Source organism: Orbicella franksi, chromosome 14 (assembly GCF_964199315.1).
Source record: "Orbicella franksi chromosome 14, jaOrbFran1.1, whole genome shotgun sequence".
Taxonomy (NCBI): domain Eukaryota; kingdom Metazoa; phylum Cnidaria; class Anthozoa; order Scleractinia; family Merulinidae; genus Orbicella; species Orbicella franksi.
Window position 1 is genome coordinate 22,473,324 of NC_138158.1, and position 18,454 is coordinate 22,491,777.

An 18,454-nucleotide genomic window follows, 5' to 3' on the forward strand; every position below is an offset into this window, starting at 1 on the left:
CAAGAAAGGTAGGAAGTTTTATATCTGAGTTCGCCATCAAATTTGCCCGTTTAATGTATAGTTCTAGTTAAAAAATTCAGCGCAAGGCTTCGCGCTCCAAATATTTGAAAAACCCTGTATTCGTAGCAGTTAACCTTCTTGAGATCTGTGAACAACATCAGGCTTAAATTTACTAAATCGTGATTTGACTTATTCGTTTGGTTCATTTAACAGATGTTACATTTAACAATTCATAACTAAAATCTTGAAACAAATAACTGAGTAATTTTGTACTCTGCGGGTGACAAGACTGAAAGAAGAGATATTGACACGAATTCATTTTGTACTCAATATAATGATATTCTTTCCTTTGACTGGTGCCGAGGGTAACAATTAGTTTTGTTTGCTAAGAACATTGACATTCGAGAGGAAACGAGCGAAATTATCTGATTTGTTATATAGCATGCTCAACAAAAGGGCTTCTGTTCGACACCTAGCTTGAGAGGAGTTTGGGATTATTTCTCGGAGTAAGCCTATGCTTCTGACAGGAAAAAAAGGACGTCTTCTTTAAGTCATGAATTAGTAGCTCCAATATATGTAAAAGTAGCAATGGTCGGTCAACACCGATGGCGGATCCAGCCCTTGAACTAAAGGGGAGACGGTTTTGTTTTGCTTGCCCTGCTGGCTTTTCCTCCTTCTGTTATTTATCCTTTTTTACCCAAAATAGGGGGGAGGGGGCTCGGGTCCCCCGGGCCCCTCCGCTGAACACTTACCACGATTGGCACTGCTCGAAAACCTAACTGTTCATGTAGCTTCCACTAGTCCCATTCAAACAAGATTATCACAGTTACCTAGCTCATCTAAAATATGCTATACATATATATTAGCTAAACTAATTAATCATGTTATAATATTGAGAAATAAAGATAAGATGTTGTTGTTGTTTGTTGTTATTTAGCGGCATAAATTTTGTAAGTTATACCCGCTCAGAGACTTTTGGCGGGAAACAGATTTTTGTTAGATGTCATGTGACCCTGACGAAGTCAATGCGAGTGCGCGCTGTTGAGGTAAAATTTCAGCTATATAACAATGGCCGTGAAATAAACATTTATGAAAATAACGGCATGTACCCTTGACCTCTAATTTTTAATGAGGGATTTACTGCAGATTTAGTCTGCAATAACAGCTACCAAGTCTCTGTCTAAATGTCCATATCCACTTCGCGGTCCGGTCGATACCAGCTATGTATCCCCCAGGCCCATCACCGTGTCTTTGAACTTCCCATGCCGCTGGCCAACTGCTGTCATCAAAATCAGGTGAATTCCATCTGAGATGAGAGCGTTCGCTGCATTTCCAGTTCGAGTTAGTTACCAGTCCATTGCTGAAGGAACCGAGTATCCCTGGACGATAATGAGAGCTCTTCGCTTCCACTGCAATAATTTTGGTATCGCCTGGTATGACGAAATCTGTGGCCGTCCTCCATCCCCCGTTGTCTTTTCCTAGGCTTATCCCATCAGCAAACAGTTCCATGGAGTCTCGACAAGTAAATGTTGCGGTGAAATCTGGAATGGAAGAAGTCATTATTGTAACGACGTTTCTCATTTCATGTGCGACGAAACAAGAACTGAGCAAACTCTCGAAAAGCCTGATAAATCATACTTGCATTGTCATTCTCCCCTTATTCGCCCCTCCCTCTAATTGTTGAGATGGCAAAGTAGTAAAAAAAAAAAGGCTCAGTAGGCCAGTTTTGTATCATCGGTTTTGGATTGGAAGGCATGGAGGCTCATGCGGAAGGATATCATTAAAAAGACATTAATGTCATTTGCATTTGAAAACACTCCCCGCATTAGCTTCTACCGAGAATACGAAAAGGGTCTATTAGACGCCTCTCTGAGCGGACTCTTGAACAGGCCCCAGCCAATCACATACAAGCATTACATTATAGCCACACATTTGTCTCAACTGGGCACTTCTGGTACCGAGGGTGGTTGCTGACGTGAGAATCATGACGGGACGCACGTGGCTTCTACTGCAAGTACCGCAGAGAAATGGTAGGAAATTTTCATAGCGTTTCTTACATACTCTCACTAGGGTTCTTCATCTTGCGGCCAGTGAAGCGTCATGTGTTTTAGTGAGATGTCGATGATATGAAATGAAAAATAAACCAGAAAGGGCCGATGGAACATGGGGGAAGCTTTAAAATGAAATCACGATATTAATAGTGCTTTAAAAGTAAATATTGCGTTCGAGTCAGTCCCGATGCTTTCAAACGATGGCTGACTCCACTGACGCCAATAATCTGGAACAAAACAAGGTCATTATATATCGGATCACGTCTAAACACACGTGAAGAAAGACTTGGGCAGGAAAAAAACGAATTACACAACATTAACCTTCTTCTCCTTCTCTCCCTGAACCAAGTTTAGATCTACGAACTGAACTTAAAGATACCAAAGTGCCTACGAATGGATGTTGAGCGTGGCGAGCAGACGTAAATGTCTTGTTTACCCAATGAAAGCCATCACAATAAACTCTGAGCTTGCATCGAGATGCTTGTTCGAGCGTAAAGGAGCGTTTGATTAATCAGTCTAAAACAGATCTTAAGGAATAAAAACCCAGATGATTTGGAATACTTGTCTGAGTATGTCGTTGGCAATAAGAGCCACGTGCAGTATTATCATGCTAGGCGATTGAAGTTATTGTGTAGAAAATATCGCACAATTACACAGCCGAGGGCAAAAAAAAAAAAAAAAAAAAGCGCGAGGAAAAACTTAGCTCATGGAGCTAAGATAGATTCTCAGTGCTTTAGGTGACCATGCACGGCTACCAATGGCTTGGCCAATCGCTAAGCCAATGGCTCGTACACGCAACGAATCGTAAAAGTCCGTAAGTAACGACCTCCGAAAAAATTGAGCCCACCACCCATCCCCTTAAAATAGATGAACTAAGGTTTAAAAGTATGACATTTTTCTAATTAATATCCTGAATAACGTACGATAAACTGATGACAATTCAACTAGGAAAGGTATAGCTTATTCTAGGAGGCGTCATGAGGTGCACTGGTAAAACAAACCCAGCAAAATTTTCATCAAGTAACGAGAAGGTAGTAACAGGACCTTTTCTTCAAATTGAAATTACTAAAATTGACAACTTTACATCATTTGTAACAGGAACGCTTAAAAAGAACGTTTAATCATCTTGAAATTAAAAACTCGACCAGAGCAGTTAAATATTAATAAAGCAGAGTAACGTAGCAGTGCATCATGAACAGTAAAAATAGTTGTCTTACATCACGGTCTAGATATAAAGTGACCACCCATGTGCCAGCAACATAAATTTGAACTGGAACGAAGAATTTCTGAACGATTTATAAGAACTCAGTGTTTTTACGAATTACGCCCACAGCCTTCCAGGAACACAGCCCTGTTCTCATAGAATTTAATCAAAAAAAAAAACACCGGGAAGAGATACTTACAGTAGAAGTCATTTGCGTCCCCTCATTAGATGTGAGATTCCCGCCCATATCAACTTTCATTTCTCTCGTAAGTTCTCGCACGTTTAAATATGCGCCACACTCGCGTTTTAGGTGCAGGGATCCCCACCAATGCTTACCTAACTTTTTAAAGACGCTATTTTTAGCCCTCCCCCAAATCTACACACGTGTGTTTTACTTGTAAAAGTCTATCGATTTGGACAGTGTTTGGGTTGAAGATTCTCACCCATATCAACTTTCTTTTCTCTCGTAAGTTTTCGCGCTTTTAGAGATGCGCCACACTCACGTTTTAGGTGCGGAGTCCCAACCAATGCTTACCTAACGTTTAAAAGATGCTACTTTTAGCCCTCCCCCAAATCTACCCAAAGGTATTTCACTTGTGGAAGTCTATCGATTTGAACAGTGCTTGGGTAAGACATTCTAGCCCATATCAACTTTCTTTTCTTCAGTAAGTTCTCGCGCGTGTAGAGAGATGCCACACTCGCGGTTTTCGTGTCGGGATCTGAAACTATGCTTACTGGACTTTTTAAAGATGCTAGATTGGGCCCTTTCTCAAATTTACACACCTGTATTTCAGTTGTAAAAGTCTATCGATTTAGACAGTGTTTGGGTTGGATATTCTCGCCCATATCAACTTGCTTTTCTCTCGTAAGTTCTCGCGCGTTTAGAGATGCGCCACACTCGCGTTTTAGGTGCGGAGATCCCAACCAATGCTTACCTAACTTTTTAAACATGCTACTTTAAGCCCTTCCCCAAATCTACCCACAGGTATTTCACTTGTGGAAGTATATCGATTTGGAGAGTGCTTGGGTAAGACATTCTACCCATATCAACTTTCTTTTCTTCAGTAAGTTCTCGCGCGTGTAGAGAGGTGCTACACTTGAGATTTTCGTGTCGGGATCTCAAACTATGCTTACTGGGCTTTTTAAAGAAGCTAGATTTGGCCCTTTCTCAAATCTACACACCTGTATTTCACTTGTGAAAGTCTATCGATTTGTACAGTGTTTGGGTTGCAGATTCTCGCCCATATCAACTTTCTTTTCTCTCGTAAGTTCGCGCGTTTAGGGATGCGCCACACTCGCGTTTCAGCTGCGGAGATCCCAAAACTGCTTACCTAACTTTTTAAAGATGGTACTTTTAGCCCTCCCCCAAATCTACACACGTGTATTTCACTTGTGGAAGTCTATCGATTCGGACAGTGTTTGGGTTAGAGATTCTCGCCCATATCAACTTTTCTTTCTCTCGTAAGTTTTCGCGCGTTTAGAGATGCGCCACACTCACGTTTTAGGTGCGGAGTCCCAACCAATGCTTACCTAACGTTTAAAAGATGCTACTTTTAGCCCTCCCCCAAATCTACCCAAAGGTATTTCACTTGTGGAAGTCTATCGATTTGAACAGTGCTTGGGTAAGACATTCTAGCCCATATCAACTTTCTTTTCTTCAGTAAGTTCTCGCGCGTGTAGAGAGATGCCACACTCGCGGTTTTCGTGTCGGGATCTGAAACTATGCTTACTGGACGATGCTAGATTTGGCCCTTCTCAAATCTACACACGTGTATTTCACTTGCCAAAGTCTACCGATTTGGACAGTGTTTGGGTTGGAGATTCTCGACCATTTATATTTTTTTCTCTCTCGCGTGTTTTCTTACGTTTATAGATGCGCCACACTTCCGATTTCGGTCTCGGCATCTCAAACTATGCTTACTGGACTTTTTAAAGATGCTAGATTTGGCCCTTCTCTAATCTACACACCTGTATTTCACTTGTGAAAGTCTATCGACTTGGACAGTGTTTGAGTTGGAGATTCTCGCGCATATCAACTTTCTTTTCTTTCGTAAGTTCTCGCGCGTTTAGAGATGCGCCACACTCGCGGTTTTGGTCTCGGCATCTCAAACTACGCTTATTGGACTTTTGGCAGATGCTAGATTTGGCCATTTCTCAAATCTACACACGTGTATTTTACTTGTGGTAGTCTGTTGCTTTGGACAATGCTTGGGTTGGAGATTCTAACCAATTTTATTTTTTTTTTGTCTCGCGTGTTTTCGCAGGTTGAGAGATGCGCCACACTCGCGTTTTCGGTATCGGCTTCCCAAACTATGCTTACTGGGCTTTTCGAAAATGACAGATTTGGCCCTTTCTCTAATCTACACACGTGCATTTTACTTGTGGGAGTCTATTGATTTAGACAGTGTTTAGGTTGGACATTCTTGCCCATATCAACTTTGTTTTCTCTCGTAAGTTCTCGCGCGTTTAGAGATACGCCGCACTTGTGTTTTAGGTGCGGGGATCCCAAACAATGCTTACCAAACCTTTTAAAGATGCGATTTATAGCCCTCTCCCAAATCTACATATAGCCTCTCTTTAACTCACTTAGTGACTAGAAACTCTAACTAACTCGAGAACTAACTCGAGAAGACTTTGGTTTTCAGTGAAATGGACGGAGGAAAAAGTTTTTAACGTTTGGTTATAAGCAGTCTGGCCGAAATATAGCCACTTAGTGACTAGAAAGTCGCCGGGACTGGGCTACGCAAAGCGTGATTTTGACCAACTTTGGGTCGATTTCCAGGGACTTGGGCGATATTTCCGAGTCCCAGGGACTCTAAACTAATTCGAAAAGACTTTATTTTTGAGGGAAATGGACAGAGGAAAAATTTACTGTTTAAATCGATACACTTCCACAAGTGAAATACACGTGTGTAGATTTGGGGAGGGCGGTAAGCATAAGTTGGGATACTCACAACAAAATCTCGAGTTTTCCGCATTGCTAAACGCGCGAAAACACGCGAGTGAAAAAAGATATAAATGGACGAAAATCTTTAACCCAGGCATTGTCCAAAGCGACAGACTTCCGCAAGTAAAATACACGTGTGTAGATTTGGGAAAGGGCCAAATCTAGCATCTTTAAAAAGTCCAGTAAGCATAGTTTAAAATCCCGACACCAGAACCGCGAGTGTTGCGCATCGCTAAACTCGCGAGAACTTACTAGGGAAAAGAAAGTTAATATAAACGAGAATCTCTTACCCAAGAACTGTCCAAGCCAAGAGACTTCTACAAGTGACACACACGTGTTTAGATTTGGGGGAGGGCTATAAGTAGCATTTTTAAAAAGTTAGGTAAGCATTGGTTGGGATCCCTGCACCTAAAACGCGATTGTGGCGCATCTCTAAACGCGCGAGAACTTACAAGAGAAAAGAAAGTTGATATGGGCGAGAATCTCCAACCTAAACACTTTCCAAATCGATATACTTCCATAAGTGAAATACACGTAGGTAGATTTGAGAGAGGTCTTAAAATAAAAAAGTTAGGTAAGCATTGGTTTGGATCCCCGCACATAAAACGCGAGTGTGGCGCATCTCTAAACGGGTGAGAACTTACGAGAGAAAAGAAAGTGGATATGGGGAACAATATCCAACCTAAACTCTGTCCAAATCGATAGACTTCAACAAGTAAAATACAAGTGTGTAGATATAAAACACAGCTAAAAGTAACATGTTTTAAAAGTTAGGTAACCATTAGTTGGGATCCCGCACCTAAAACGCGAGTGTGGCGCATCTCTAAACGCGCGAGAACATACGACAGAAAAGAAAGTTGATATGGGCGAGAATCTTTAACCCAAACACTCTCTAAATCGATAGACAAGTAAAATACACGTGTGTAGATTTTAGAAAGGGCCAAAACTAGCAACTTTAAAAAGTCCAGTAAGGATAGTTTGAGATGCTGACATCGAATTCGAGAGTGTGGCGCATCTTTGAACGCGCGAAAACACGCGAGAGAAAAAATATTAATAGGCGAGAATCTTCAACCCAAGCATTGTCCAAAGTGACAGACTTCCATAAGGGAAATGCAAGTTTGTAGATTTGAGAAAGGGCCAAATCTAGCATCTTTAAAAAGTCCAATAAGCATAGTTTGAGATGCCGTCACGAAAACCGCGAGTGTGGCGCATCTCTAAACGCACGAGTACTTCCTAGAGAAAAGAAAGTTGATATGGGCGAGAATCTCGTACCCAAGCACTGTCCAAATCGATAGACTTCCACAAGTAAAATACACGTGTGTAGATTTGGAAGAGGGCTAAAAGTAGCATCTTTAGAAAGTTAGGTAGGAATTGGTGGGGGCTCCCCGAACCTAACACGCGAGTGTGGCGCGTCTCTAAGCGTGCGAGAACCTACGAGAGAAAAGAAAGTTGATATGGGCGAGAATCTCGTACCCAAACACTGTCCAAATCGATAGACTTCCACAAGTAAAATACACGTGTGTAGATTTGGAAGAGGGCTAAAAGAAGCATCTTTAAAAAGTTAGGTAAGCATTGGCTGAGATTCCTGCACTTAAAACCGAGGGTGTCGCATCTCTAAACGCGCGAGAGCCTACGAGAGAAAACAAAGTTGTCATGGGCGAGAATTTCCAACCCAAAAACTGTCCAAATGCATAGACTTCCACAAGTAAAACACACGTGTGTAGAATTGAGGGAGGGCTAAAAATAGCATCTTTTAAAAGTTAGGTAAGCATTGATTGGGATCCCCGCACATAAAACGCGAGTGTGGCGCATCTCTAAGCGCGCGAGAACTTACAAGAGAAAATAAAGTTTATATGGGCGAGAATCTCCAAATCAAACACTGTCCAAAGCGACAGACTACCACAAGTGAAATACACGTGTGTAGATTTGAAAAAAGGGCCAAATCTAGCATCTCTAAAAAATCCAATGAGCATAGTTTGATGTGCCAACACCAAAACCACGAGTGTGGCTCATCTCTAAACGCGCGGGAACTTACTAGAGAAAAGAACGTTAATATGGGCGAGAATCTCGTACCCAAGCACTGTGCAAATCAATAGACTTCCAGAAGTGAAATACACGTGTGCAGATTTGAGTGAAAGGCTTTAAGTAGCATCTTTAAAAAGTTTGATAAGCATTACTTGGGATCCTTGCAACTAAAACGCGAGTGTGGCGCATCTCTAAATGCGGGAAAACGTACGAGAGAAAAGAAAGTTTATATGGGCCAGAATCTTGAACCGAATCACTCTCTAAATCGATAGACTTATACAAGTGAAATACAATTGTGTAGATTTAAGAAAGGGCCAGATCTAGCATCTTCAAAACGTTCACTAAGCGTAGTTTGAAATGCCGACACCGACATCGCGAGTGCAGTGCATCTCTAAATTCACAAAAACACACGAGAGAAAAAAATATAAATGGGCGAGAATCTCCAACATTGTTCAAAGCGACAGACTACCATGAGTGAAATTCACGTGTGTATTTAAAAAGTGCAGTAAGCATAGTTTGAGATCCAGACACCAAAACCGCGAGTGTGGCGCATCTCTAAACGCGTGAGAACTTACGAGAGAAAAGAAAGTTGATATGGGCTAGAATACCCAACCCAAACGCTGTCCAAATCGATGGACATCCACAAAATAAATACACGTGGGTAGATTTGGGGGAGGACTAAAAGTTGCATCTTTAAAACGTAAGGTAAGCACTGGTTGCTATACCTGCACTTAAAACGTGAGTGTGGCGCATCTCTAAACGCGCAAGAACTTACGAGAGAAAAGAAAGTTGGTATGGGCGAGAAACTCCAACCTAAGCACTGTCCAAATCGATAGACTTCCACAAGTGAAATACGTTTGTGTAGATTTGGTGGAGGGCCAAAACTAGCATTTTTAAAGAGCCCCGTAAGCATAGTTTGAGATCTCCACACGAAAAACGCAAGTCGGCCGCATCGCTAAACGCGCGAAAACACGCGCGTAAACACGCGACTAAAGATATAAAGGGGCGAGAATCTTTAACCAGGCATTGTCCAAAGTGACAGACTTCCACAAGTAAAATACACGTCTGTAGATTTGAGAAAGGGCTAAATGTAGCATCTTAAAAAAATCCAGTAAGCATAGTTTTAAATCACAAGACCAAAACTCGCAAGTATGGCGTATCTCTAAACGCACGAAAACACGCGAGAGAAACAAATTTAATTGGGCAAGAATCTTCATCCCAAGCATTGTCCAAAGCGACAGACTTCCACAAGTGAAATACACGTGTGTAGATTTGGTTGAGGGCCAAATCTAACATTTTTAAGGAGCCCCGTAAACATACTTTGAGATCCCCACACCAGAAACGCGAGTGTGGCGCATCTCCAAACGCGCGACAACTTACAAGAGAAAAGAAATTTGATATGGGCGAGAGTCTCTTTCCTAAAGCACTGTCCAAATCGAAAGACTCCCACTAAATAAAATACATATGTGTAAATTTAAGAGAGGGCCAAAACTAGTATCTTCAAAAAGCCCAGTTAGCATAGTTTAAGATCCCGACACCAAAAGTTCTAGTGTGCCGCACAGCTAAACGCGCGAGAAAAGTCAAGGGAAAAGTAAATTGACATGGTTAAAAAAAAATCTACCAAAGCACTGTTCAAATCGATAGACTTCCACAAGTTAAATACACGTTGGAGATTTTGAACAGGACTAAAACTAGCATCTTTAAAAAGGGAGGTAAGCAAACTTTGGGATCCCCACATCTAAAACGCGAGTGTGCCGCCGCGGTTAACGTGCGAGAACACGCGGGAGAAAAGAAAATAAACAGGGGAAAGAATATATAACCTAAGCACTGTCCAAATCGATAGACTTTCACAAGTGAAATACACTTGTGCATATTTGGGGGAGGGCCGAAACTAGCGTTTTTAAAGAGACACGTAAGCATAGTTTGGGATCCCCACACAAAAACCGCGAGTGTGCCGCATAGCTAAACGCGCAAAACCACGCAAGTGAAAAAAAGATATAAATTGGCGAGAATCTTTAACCCAAGCATTCTTCAAAGCGACAGACTTCCACAAGTGAAATGCACGTGTGTAGATTTGAGAGAGGGCTAAAAGTAGCATCTTTAAAAAGTTAAGTAAGCATTGGTTAAGATCCCAGCACCTAAAACGCGAGTGTGGCGTATCTCTAAACGCGCGATAACTTACTAGAGAAAGGAAAGTTGATATGGGCAAGAATCTCTTACCCAAGCACTGTCCAAATCTATAGACTTTTGCAAGTGAAACACACGTGTGTAGATTTGGACGAGGGCTAAAAGTAGCTTCTTTAAAAAGTTAGGTAAGCATTGGTTCGGATCCCCTTACCTAAAACGCGAATGCTCTGCTCGCCGCGCTCAACATCCATTCGTAGGCACTTTGGTATCTTTAAGTTCAATTCGTAGATCTGAACTTGGTTCAGGGAGAGAAGCAGAGGAAGGTTCATGTTGTGTAATTCGTTCATCATTGCGGGATTACTTGATTTATCGGCATTTCCCGGTTTTGTCCGCTCACTTTTTTTTTCCTGCCCAAGTCTTTCTTCACGTGTGTTTACACGTGATCCGATATATAATGACCTTGTTTTGTTCCAGATTATTGGCGTCGGTGGAGTCCGCCATCATTTGAAAGCATCGGGACTGACTCGAACACACTATTTACTTTTAAAGCACTATTAATATCGTGACTTCATTTTAAAGCTTCTCTCATGTTCCATCGGCCCTTTCTGGTTTATTTTTCATTTCATATCATCGACATGTCACTGAAAGAGATTATGATGCTTCACTGGCCGCAAGACGAAAACCCTAGTGAGAGTATGTAAGGAATGCTAGGAAAATTTCCTACCATTTCTGTGCGGTACTTACAGTAGAAGCTCAGTGCATCCCGTCATGTACTGTACAGTCGAACCTCCACTAACAGCCACCTCTCTACAGCGGCCACTTTTTTTCGTCCCGGCGGACGGTCCATATATTCACTCTTATTTTAACCTCTCTGCAATGGTCACCCCTCCACGACGGAAACGGCCACTAAAGCGCGTCCCAAAATCTCTCCACAACGTAACCTCTCTCCAAAACGACCAGTTACAAAATAATGGTGTTTACCAAACCCCAGGTTATATTGTAAAAGGTTACGAAACTTGATCCGTAGCGCACGTCGTTGGTCTCTGTTTCTGTTTGGTTTCTGTTTTATTGATATATTTTGATTGTGTTAGGTATTTCTATGCTACAGTAAGCATTTTTTTAGATACAAAAAATGCCGAAAGACAGGTTTCATGTTACACTCCTACCTTCCCATAACAGCCACCTCTCGAAAACGGTCATTTTCATCTGTTCCCAAGGTGGCCGTTTTAGAGAGGTTTGACTGTGTTATGGCTTATCTTGCAAATATTACTCTCATTAGCCACTCACCTTTTTTTCGTCTTGGAGGTTTAGTAGTTTCACTGTCGTACGGCAGGTTCTCCTGCAAGTTAAAATTATCTTCAGTCAGATATTGCAAATTATATCGTGCAGCTAAAGCATAGAAAGTTCGTCTAGAAATATCTTCAGAAGGTATACAAAATAAAAATGTAACAAAAAATGATAATTTCTTTAATACGAAACACTGAGGAGCTCTTATGAATTCGTTGTAAAATTTGCAGTGTGGAAAACCACAAACACAACCACAGACACAACCCGCATACGGACGCTAGAACCAAGATTTAAACCTGGGCCACATTTCTTGCATATAGGGGGCAAACGCTCTCAAAACCATGCTGTCCCCTGCTTCCCACAACGTGGGATCGGAAAGACTCTGCTGAAACGTTCGTGTGCAACCTGTATTGCCCCAGCTTACCAAATATCCACTCGTCTTATTTCAACCCAACGAAAACACGAAAAATTATGTTTCAAAATTACCTTCAGGATCATTGTGAAAATAACACCTTGCTGATCATGAAGATTGCTGTTTACGTCGAAGAGAGACCTCTCGTGTTTGTTCAGTTCACAAGTTCCTTTGCCATTCTTTGAAGACATCACAAAGTTTGCAGAAGTACACCAAACGTTTTGTAAACATGACTGACTGCACGAAATTAAACTGGAAGACTTGAAACGCTTCACAACGTGATCCGGCAGTCGTTTATTTTCTTGTGTTAGAAAATATGCTGAACGCAAAGATTGAGAATTTCCTTCGACTACGAAAACGACGATATTTATCATCAGTTGAAACAGAATGAAAGCGAGAACTTGCTTAACCTCCATGCTCTAACAAACATTCATACGAAGTAAGAAGTTTAATTAAATAGTTATTTTTTAATACTTTTATTTCAATCAGAGTGGGAACGTGGTATCTAGTACATATTCCAATCTGATTGGTTTGGAGAGCGAGTCGAATTTTCTTATTAGTGTAAATAAAAGTGCACTATTAAACTTTTATTTAGAATTTTTTCTATTTGACTGACATTTAACTATTTTGTCCCTTGTTTTATTGCTATCTTTGTTACGCGTTTTATTTATGAGCCCCTGGCTCGCATACCGAGGGCAATCTCTTCCCACCAATGACACTAATAAATTGATAATGTTTATTTTGCCTACCAATTCTGTAAAATCTAGGCAGTGTATCTGAGCTTGTCTGAGCTATTTTTCAGCGCAGTAATGTTGGCTGTATGTGAAGGGCGGGCGCTTTTATAACATAACATAAGCCTCATCTGTAACTCAACAAGTTAAGACAAATCATGCTTCATATGTTTACTCACAACTTCTTTTGTCGGTCTTCTGATCGTCTTGACAGCTGATATAACGAAACACAAAGACGGTTCTGCACAACAGTACTAGCTTGTCAAACAGCTAGTCAGCTGCATTTACGATTCTTTTTTAAACAAGTTATCACAAAATTTCGCAACTTACTATTTGCGACAGCAAAGTACAAAGAGCATAAATATTCTGCTGTTGCTTCCTTTGCAATAAGCTTGTTACAACAAACTGTGAAAACAAGCCTTAACTATACATTGAACATTTTTTTACATAATTGCAGTCTCTATAGTAATCGAACTCCATCTGAAACTCCATTGTAAAGATCCTTTTTAACCCGCCCTTTTTACTTCTAAAAAGGTTTGAGCACGCCATGAAATGGCGGCATAATATAAGAGTGTGTCTCGTAGTCTGAGTTCACAAAATGAGAGAAAAGTCCAAGGCTTATAAATGTGACTTATCAGCGATACAATTAAAAGTAATGTACGGTCCTAAACCACTACCCTTGACTAGTATCATCTGCTTCTATTAGAAAGCTTATGCAGGAAAAGAGAGAGAGTTTTAACAGATCGAGGGTGGGAACTTCACGAGGTGATCGTACTGTAGTTAAATAAAGCACAAAGCGTGTATTTATGTAGCCAAGCTTGGGTGAATTTCACGCCAACCGAGCCACAGTCCAGGGCTTACATAAGTAGATTCCTCTGCCAATATTTACACAAGGCTATGCGAAACATTTTTCGTAATAAAATGAAGCCAACAAAATGCAATCTCTACTATACGGACGTCATAATGCCAAGCCACTACACGACCAATCAGCACTCACTAAAACACTGGCAACGTAAGCTCATCGCGAAATATCGACCTGAGTCTGTCCTGTTGGAATGTGTTTACCTTGAAGCTGTTGCTAAATTTTCTGACTACAACCTTAATCTACAATAAACATTATCCGGCTCGCCAGCTGCCCATATCCACTTCGCAGTTGAGGCTATACCAGTTATAGTTTTCCAGGGGTTATCTCCGTGTTCTGCAACCTCTACTGCTGGTGGCCAGTTGCTGTCATCAAACTCCGGCAATTTCCATTGGGGATACTCAACAGCGTCACATTTCCAACTTGCATTGGTTACCATTCCATTGCTTAAGGAACCAAGTATTCCATACTGATAACCCGAGTCTATTCCCAACACGGAAATAACTCGGGTATTTCCTGGTATGATATATTCCGTTGATGATGTCCAGTCATTGTCCTTCCCAAGACTCACGCCATCAGCAAACATTTCCATCTCATTATCACAAGTAAACACTGCAGTAATATCTGTAATGCAAAAAAAATGAAGTCAATTTATGGCGTTTTTATTGTTAATTATTTGCCACACAAAGCGTAATGACCGACTCACCCACGATTGCGACTGCCGGCGCTTAGTCCTGGTTACTGTAACATAAGGTAACTAGATTACGTTCTCCACCTTCTGGAATAAATCCCGGTCCACTCCCTGTTACTTACGTATAATTTTATCATTTCAGCCCACATTCCTCCCCCCCCCCCCCCAAAAAAAAAAAAAAAGTCGTAGCATTGTATATGATAAAGAAACAAAAACAAATGAATGTTAAGGACTTAATATGATCCATGCGTTTGTACTACAATAGATGATATTAAGTAAGAACCAATCAAAAGGCGAGGAAAATTTGTCTTACTATATAAGCGCTAATAGAAAGATTTCATTTGAGTGCCGAAAAGTAATTGGTTTTGCACTTACTACTCTTCGCGATTGACTTAAAAACCCGTGCCAATTTTTCATCCAATCAGAAGTAAAACCATTGTATTGTCTGTGTCCTTTGTGATTGGCTAGAGTGATTACTTTGGTTTTGGTTTTACGACACTCAATTGAAAACTACTCTAATGCCTATGATAACTTTAAGCGTTATCTCAGTTGAAACCAAACTTGAAAAACAGCAGCTTGATAATGGCAACCCATCATCCTCATCTAGTCCTCTTTGTCCCATGGGGGACATAGGGCGTCCACAATTGCTTTCCATTTCTGTCGGTCCTGAGCCGCTCTTTTGGCTTCGCACCAGGTCATGTTGATCTCCTTCAGGTCCTTCTGTATGCTTCTGCGCCATGTGGTTGTGGGCCTGCCACGTTTCCGTGTTCCTTGCGGATTCCAATCCATCGCATGGCGCGCTATGTTTCTCTCACCCTTCCTTAGTGTATGACCAATCCATTTCCAGCGTCTTCTCTTTATCGTGGTAACAATAGGCTCTTGTCCAGTTCTTATCCATAAATCTTTGTTGGAAATCACCTCAGGCCAATATACTCTCAGAATTCTCCTCAGACACTTGTTGATGAATGTTTGTCCATGTAGCTAGTCTAGTCCGGGCTTTTGCGGAGAGCAACCTATTTATCGGCCGCCGCGTCATTCGTTGCCTCCTGTTGACACGATCCGGTAAGTGAAATTCTACCTCCTCCTCCCCTACCTGTTCTGGTGCGGTGGTGGCGGTAGCAATAATAGTGGACGTTTCTGTAACCAATTGAAAATCAACTGGATGGGGGATTGGCCCTTCCAGCTCACCAGGGCCCCATACCCCTGAAAGACCACCACTGTTGTGCTGGGGTTGGGTTTTGTCCATTCAGGGAAGACTGAACATGGGAAGATGTTATATCCCTTCACCGATGGCATCTGGCTACCCACACGTAGTTTAGCCGGCAGACCGATGCCGTCGCCCAGGGTGTGGCCGTCACCATGTCCAGGGTGACTACTTGGAGCCATACGTGCGAGCTGGATGTATGTGTGGACCAGTACAGTTCGGCCATCCACCAGATGCCTGGCAGATGCGACCGCCTTACTGTAAAGGTACTACCACTACATACTCACCCCCATACACCCCAATTATAAATGGCCACCCAACCCATTTGAAAATAGGAAACCTCGAGAGTAATCACAAACATTCAGGTCACGTTTCGTTTTGTAATAATCCACTCCACCCCTCCTTTTATTTGCAGTAATATAAATATTTCTAACATTTATCACTCACTTTCTACAGGTATTTCTGGAGGTTCTTCACTGTGGGTCATATCCTGCAAGTCAAATAAGAGCTACAATAAGCGACAAAAGTGTCCCTCCCCCCAACAATGTTGATTTTTCCATTTTTTAGACTGCACAGATCACAGCGCCTACAGAACATTAAATTGGGGACCCGGAGATATCAGAGAATTAACGCTAGATGCAGATGAAATAGAATAAGAGGTTAATTATCGAAAAGCGTACTTTCTTAACGCGCCTCAACCACTCTCGTCGACCATTGTAGCTCAATAGGAGATGAAACATCCAACTATTTGTAAGTTATTTCCATGTGCTAGGTGTCAGTTAAAAAGTTATCAGTTTGTCGGGTGCCAGTACGGATGTGAATCAATTTTGCTTGTTAAAATTTTGAGTTGGCATCAAAGTATCCGGATACCAGCAAAATTGACAAAAATACAAAGTGACAATGAACGCTTAATAAAAACAACGCGCGATATCAGGTTTCAAATTCTGTCTCCCTTAGAGCTGGGAAATGTGCAAATGCTGCGTAAGTCGAAACGAAGCTTTAACAAACGTAGTATGGAAGAAGCCAAGAGAATAAAGAAAAACGCAGACCGTAAAAGTTTAAAATATTGAGCTGTTGAGACTAAAATGAACGTAACTATCGTCTATATGATAACTATGGCAAAAGTCATTGCCATTACCCATCACCCCAAGAAAACGAGTCAACAGATAACCTTCTAACGTACGACTTTCGAAATCTTCCAAATTTCAAATTCAGATAAACTCTAAATACAAGACAGTTTGGAGTTCAGCCTTAGATTGGAAATACCTCGAGGAAATATCTTTTCTGTTGAAAGCATTGATAATTTTAAAAACAAAAAGCACATGTACGCTATACGGAACCGTTTTCCATTGACCTTCTCTATAACTGCTCAGTCGGCAGCGCAATCGGGATAAAATGTTACAAAGATACATATACACTCGTTCATTGTCAACTTCGTAGTGTGACTGCGATTAGAATCGACTTCCTAGCGTAAATTAAATTCAGGCTTTTTTTTAATTAGAAGTGAAAATGCCAGATAATCCCCATCTGAAATGAATAAAGCATGTTAATCTACATGTGAATTGTGAATAAATTTTTTAAAAAAAAATTAAACAAAATCTCGAACACGTACTGTTTTCCTCGGAATCATCATAGCAGAAGTCTCCTAACAAATCATTATTAGGCAATAACAATAATTTCTCTCTTTTATGATGTCTTTTCAGGAGCTAAATGGAAAACGAAAACGTGAATTTCATTTTAATAATAAATAATGAACCAGCTGGTAAACACTCATGTAAGAAAGTAACTTGTCGCTACCTTTCCTTCTAGGTAAATAAACCGAAAAATAAAAATTTTGTGTGCTGTGTTACAAGAACATATTTTTCATCTTCTTTTGCGAAAGAGAAACAGAAAGGCTAGGAAAATACGACTGAACGAAGTAAAATTTATTTCACATCAGGTCAATAAATCGTGATAATTGCATGAAGGGTTGTATATTCACCTGTAATGCACCTATTTCGTGGTAAATCCATCCACTGTTGCTGATAAGTCTATTATTCGCGTTATTGCACGGGTCTTTTAAGCCAGAGTTGTTTAACTCGCATATTTCACCAGAAGAAAAAAAGTTATAGGAGAAGCACATATCTTCTTTGTCGCACTCTTGAGCACATGAAAGCCAGTCAATACCGACATAGGTCTTAAACACATGACCATTAAGTAAGCTGTTGTGCATAGTAAGACCCGCGCTCGAACCAGGAATGCAGTAACACACGAAAAATATTCCAGTCAACCAAGAACGCTGGCGAAGCATAGTCGCACTGACTTTTAAAGTGTAAATTTGAGGATGAATGTCAAAGAGTTAAGGAAATTATCCGTTAACGGGCCCACCACTTAATCCTCAAGTTAATAGATTTCTTGAACGCGCTATCTTTAATTTTCTTGCAGCTAACGAATTCATCAGACATGCCTCAGAATTCTGCTTGCCGTTGATTGGTGGAGAGGATATCATTGAGTTCGTCTGTCTTAAAAAGTGATAGCAACGGTAATTATGCAAACATCGAACTTTGGAAATAAAAAAATAATGAAGGTGACTTTAATAAAAATGGTAATATCGTCTACTGATATCCCTTTCGTTGACAATGCTATGCACCATTCTGCAGCTGATTCATCAAAAATTACTGTGTCTGCTGCGTTTTCTGGCGTATGACTGTTCAGAGTCACAACAACTGAACAAACAGACAACTGTTTTGACACAAATCCGTTTTTACCTATATCATCCCTTAAAATTTTTTCGGGCTAAGCTCGTAGTTTAGACTCGTACCAACACATTTTGAACCTGGCCGTGCCATTTGAAACACCTAATTATATAGTGCAATTTTTCTCGACGCCTATGTAATTTATGCCAATAGATACAGACTGCTGCAGGTAATAAAG

The 18,454-nt window shown here is 40.9% G+C and overlaps 2 protein-coding genes across 2 annotated transcripts; both read right to left on the minus strand.

Annotated features, from left to right (window-relative positions):
- Window positions 1-287: 287 nt before the first annotated feature.
- Window positions 288-13,253, minus strand: LOC145467524 (uncharacterized). Its single transcript, XM_081451071.1, has 3 exons — window positions 12,128-13,253; window positions 11,642-11,693; window positions 288-1,541 (listed from the first exon to the last, which is right to left on the minus strand). Exons 1-3 carry the CDS (start codon window positions 12,467-12,469, stop codon window positions 1,138-1,140), a joined length of 798 nt encoding a protein of 265 aa, XP_081307197.1. The 5' UTR covers window positions 12,470-13,253; the 3' UTR covers window positions 288-1,137.
- Window positions 13,254-13,264: 11 nt separating this feature from the next.
- LOC145467526 (uncharacterized) lies at window positions 13,265-17,907 on the minus strand. Its single transcript, XM_081451072.1, has 3 exons — window positions 17,523-17,907; window positions 15,989-16,031; window positions 13,265-14,270 (listed from the first exon to the last, which is right to left on the minus strand). The coding sequence occupies exons 1-3, from the start codon at window positions 17,829-17,831 to the stop codon at window positions 13,876-13,878; spliced, it is 747 nt and encodes a 248-aa protein (XP_081307198.1). The 5' UTR covers window positions 17,832-17,907; the 3' UTR covers window positions 13,265-13,875.
- Between the last annotated feature and the right edge of the window lie 547 nt (window positions 17,908-18,454).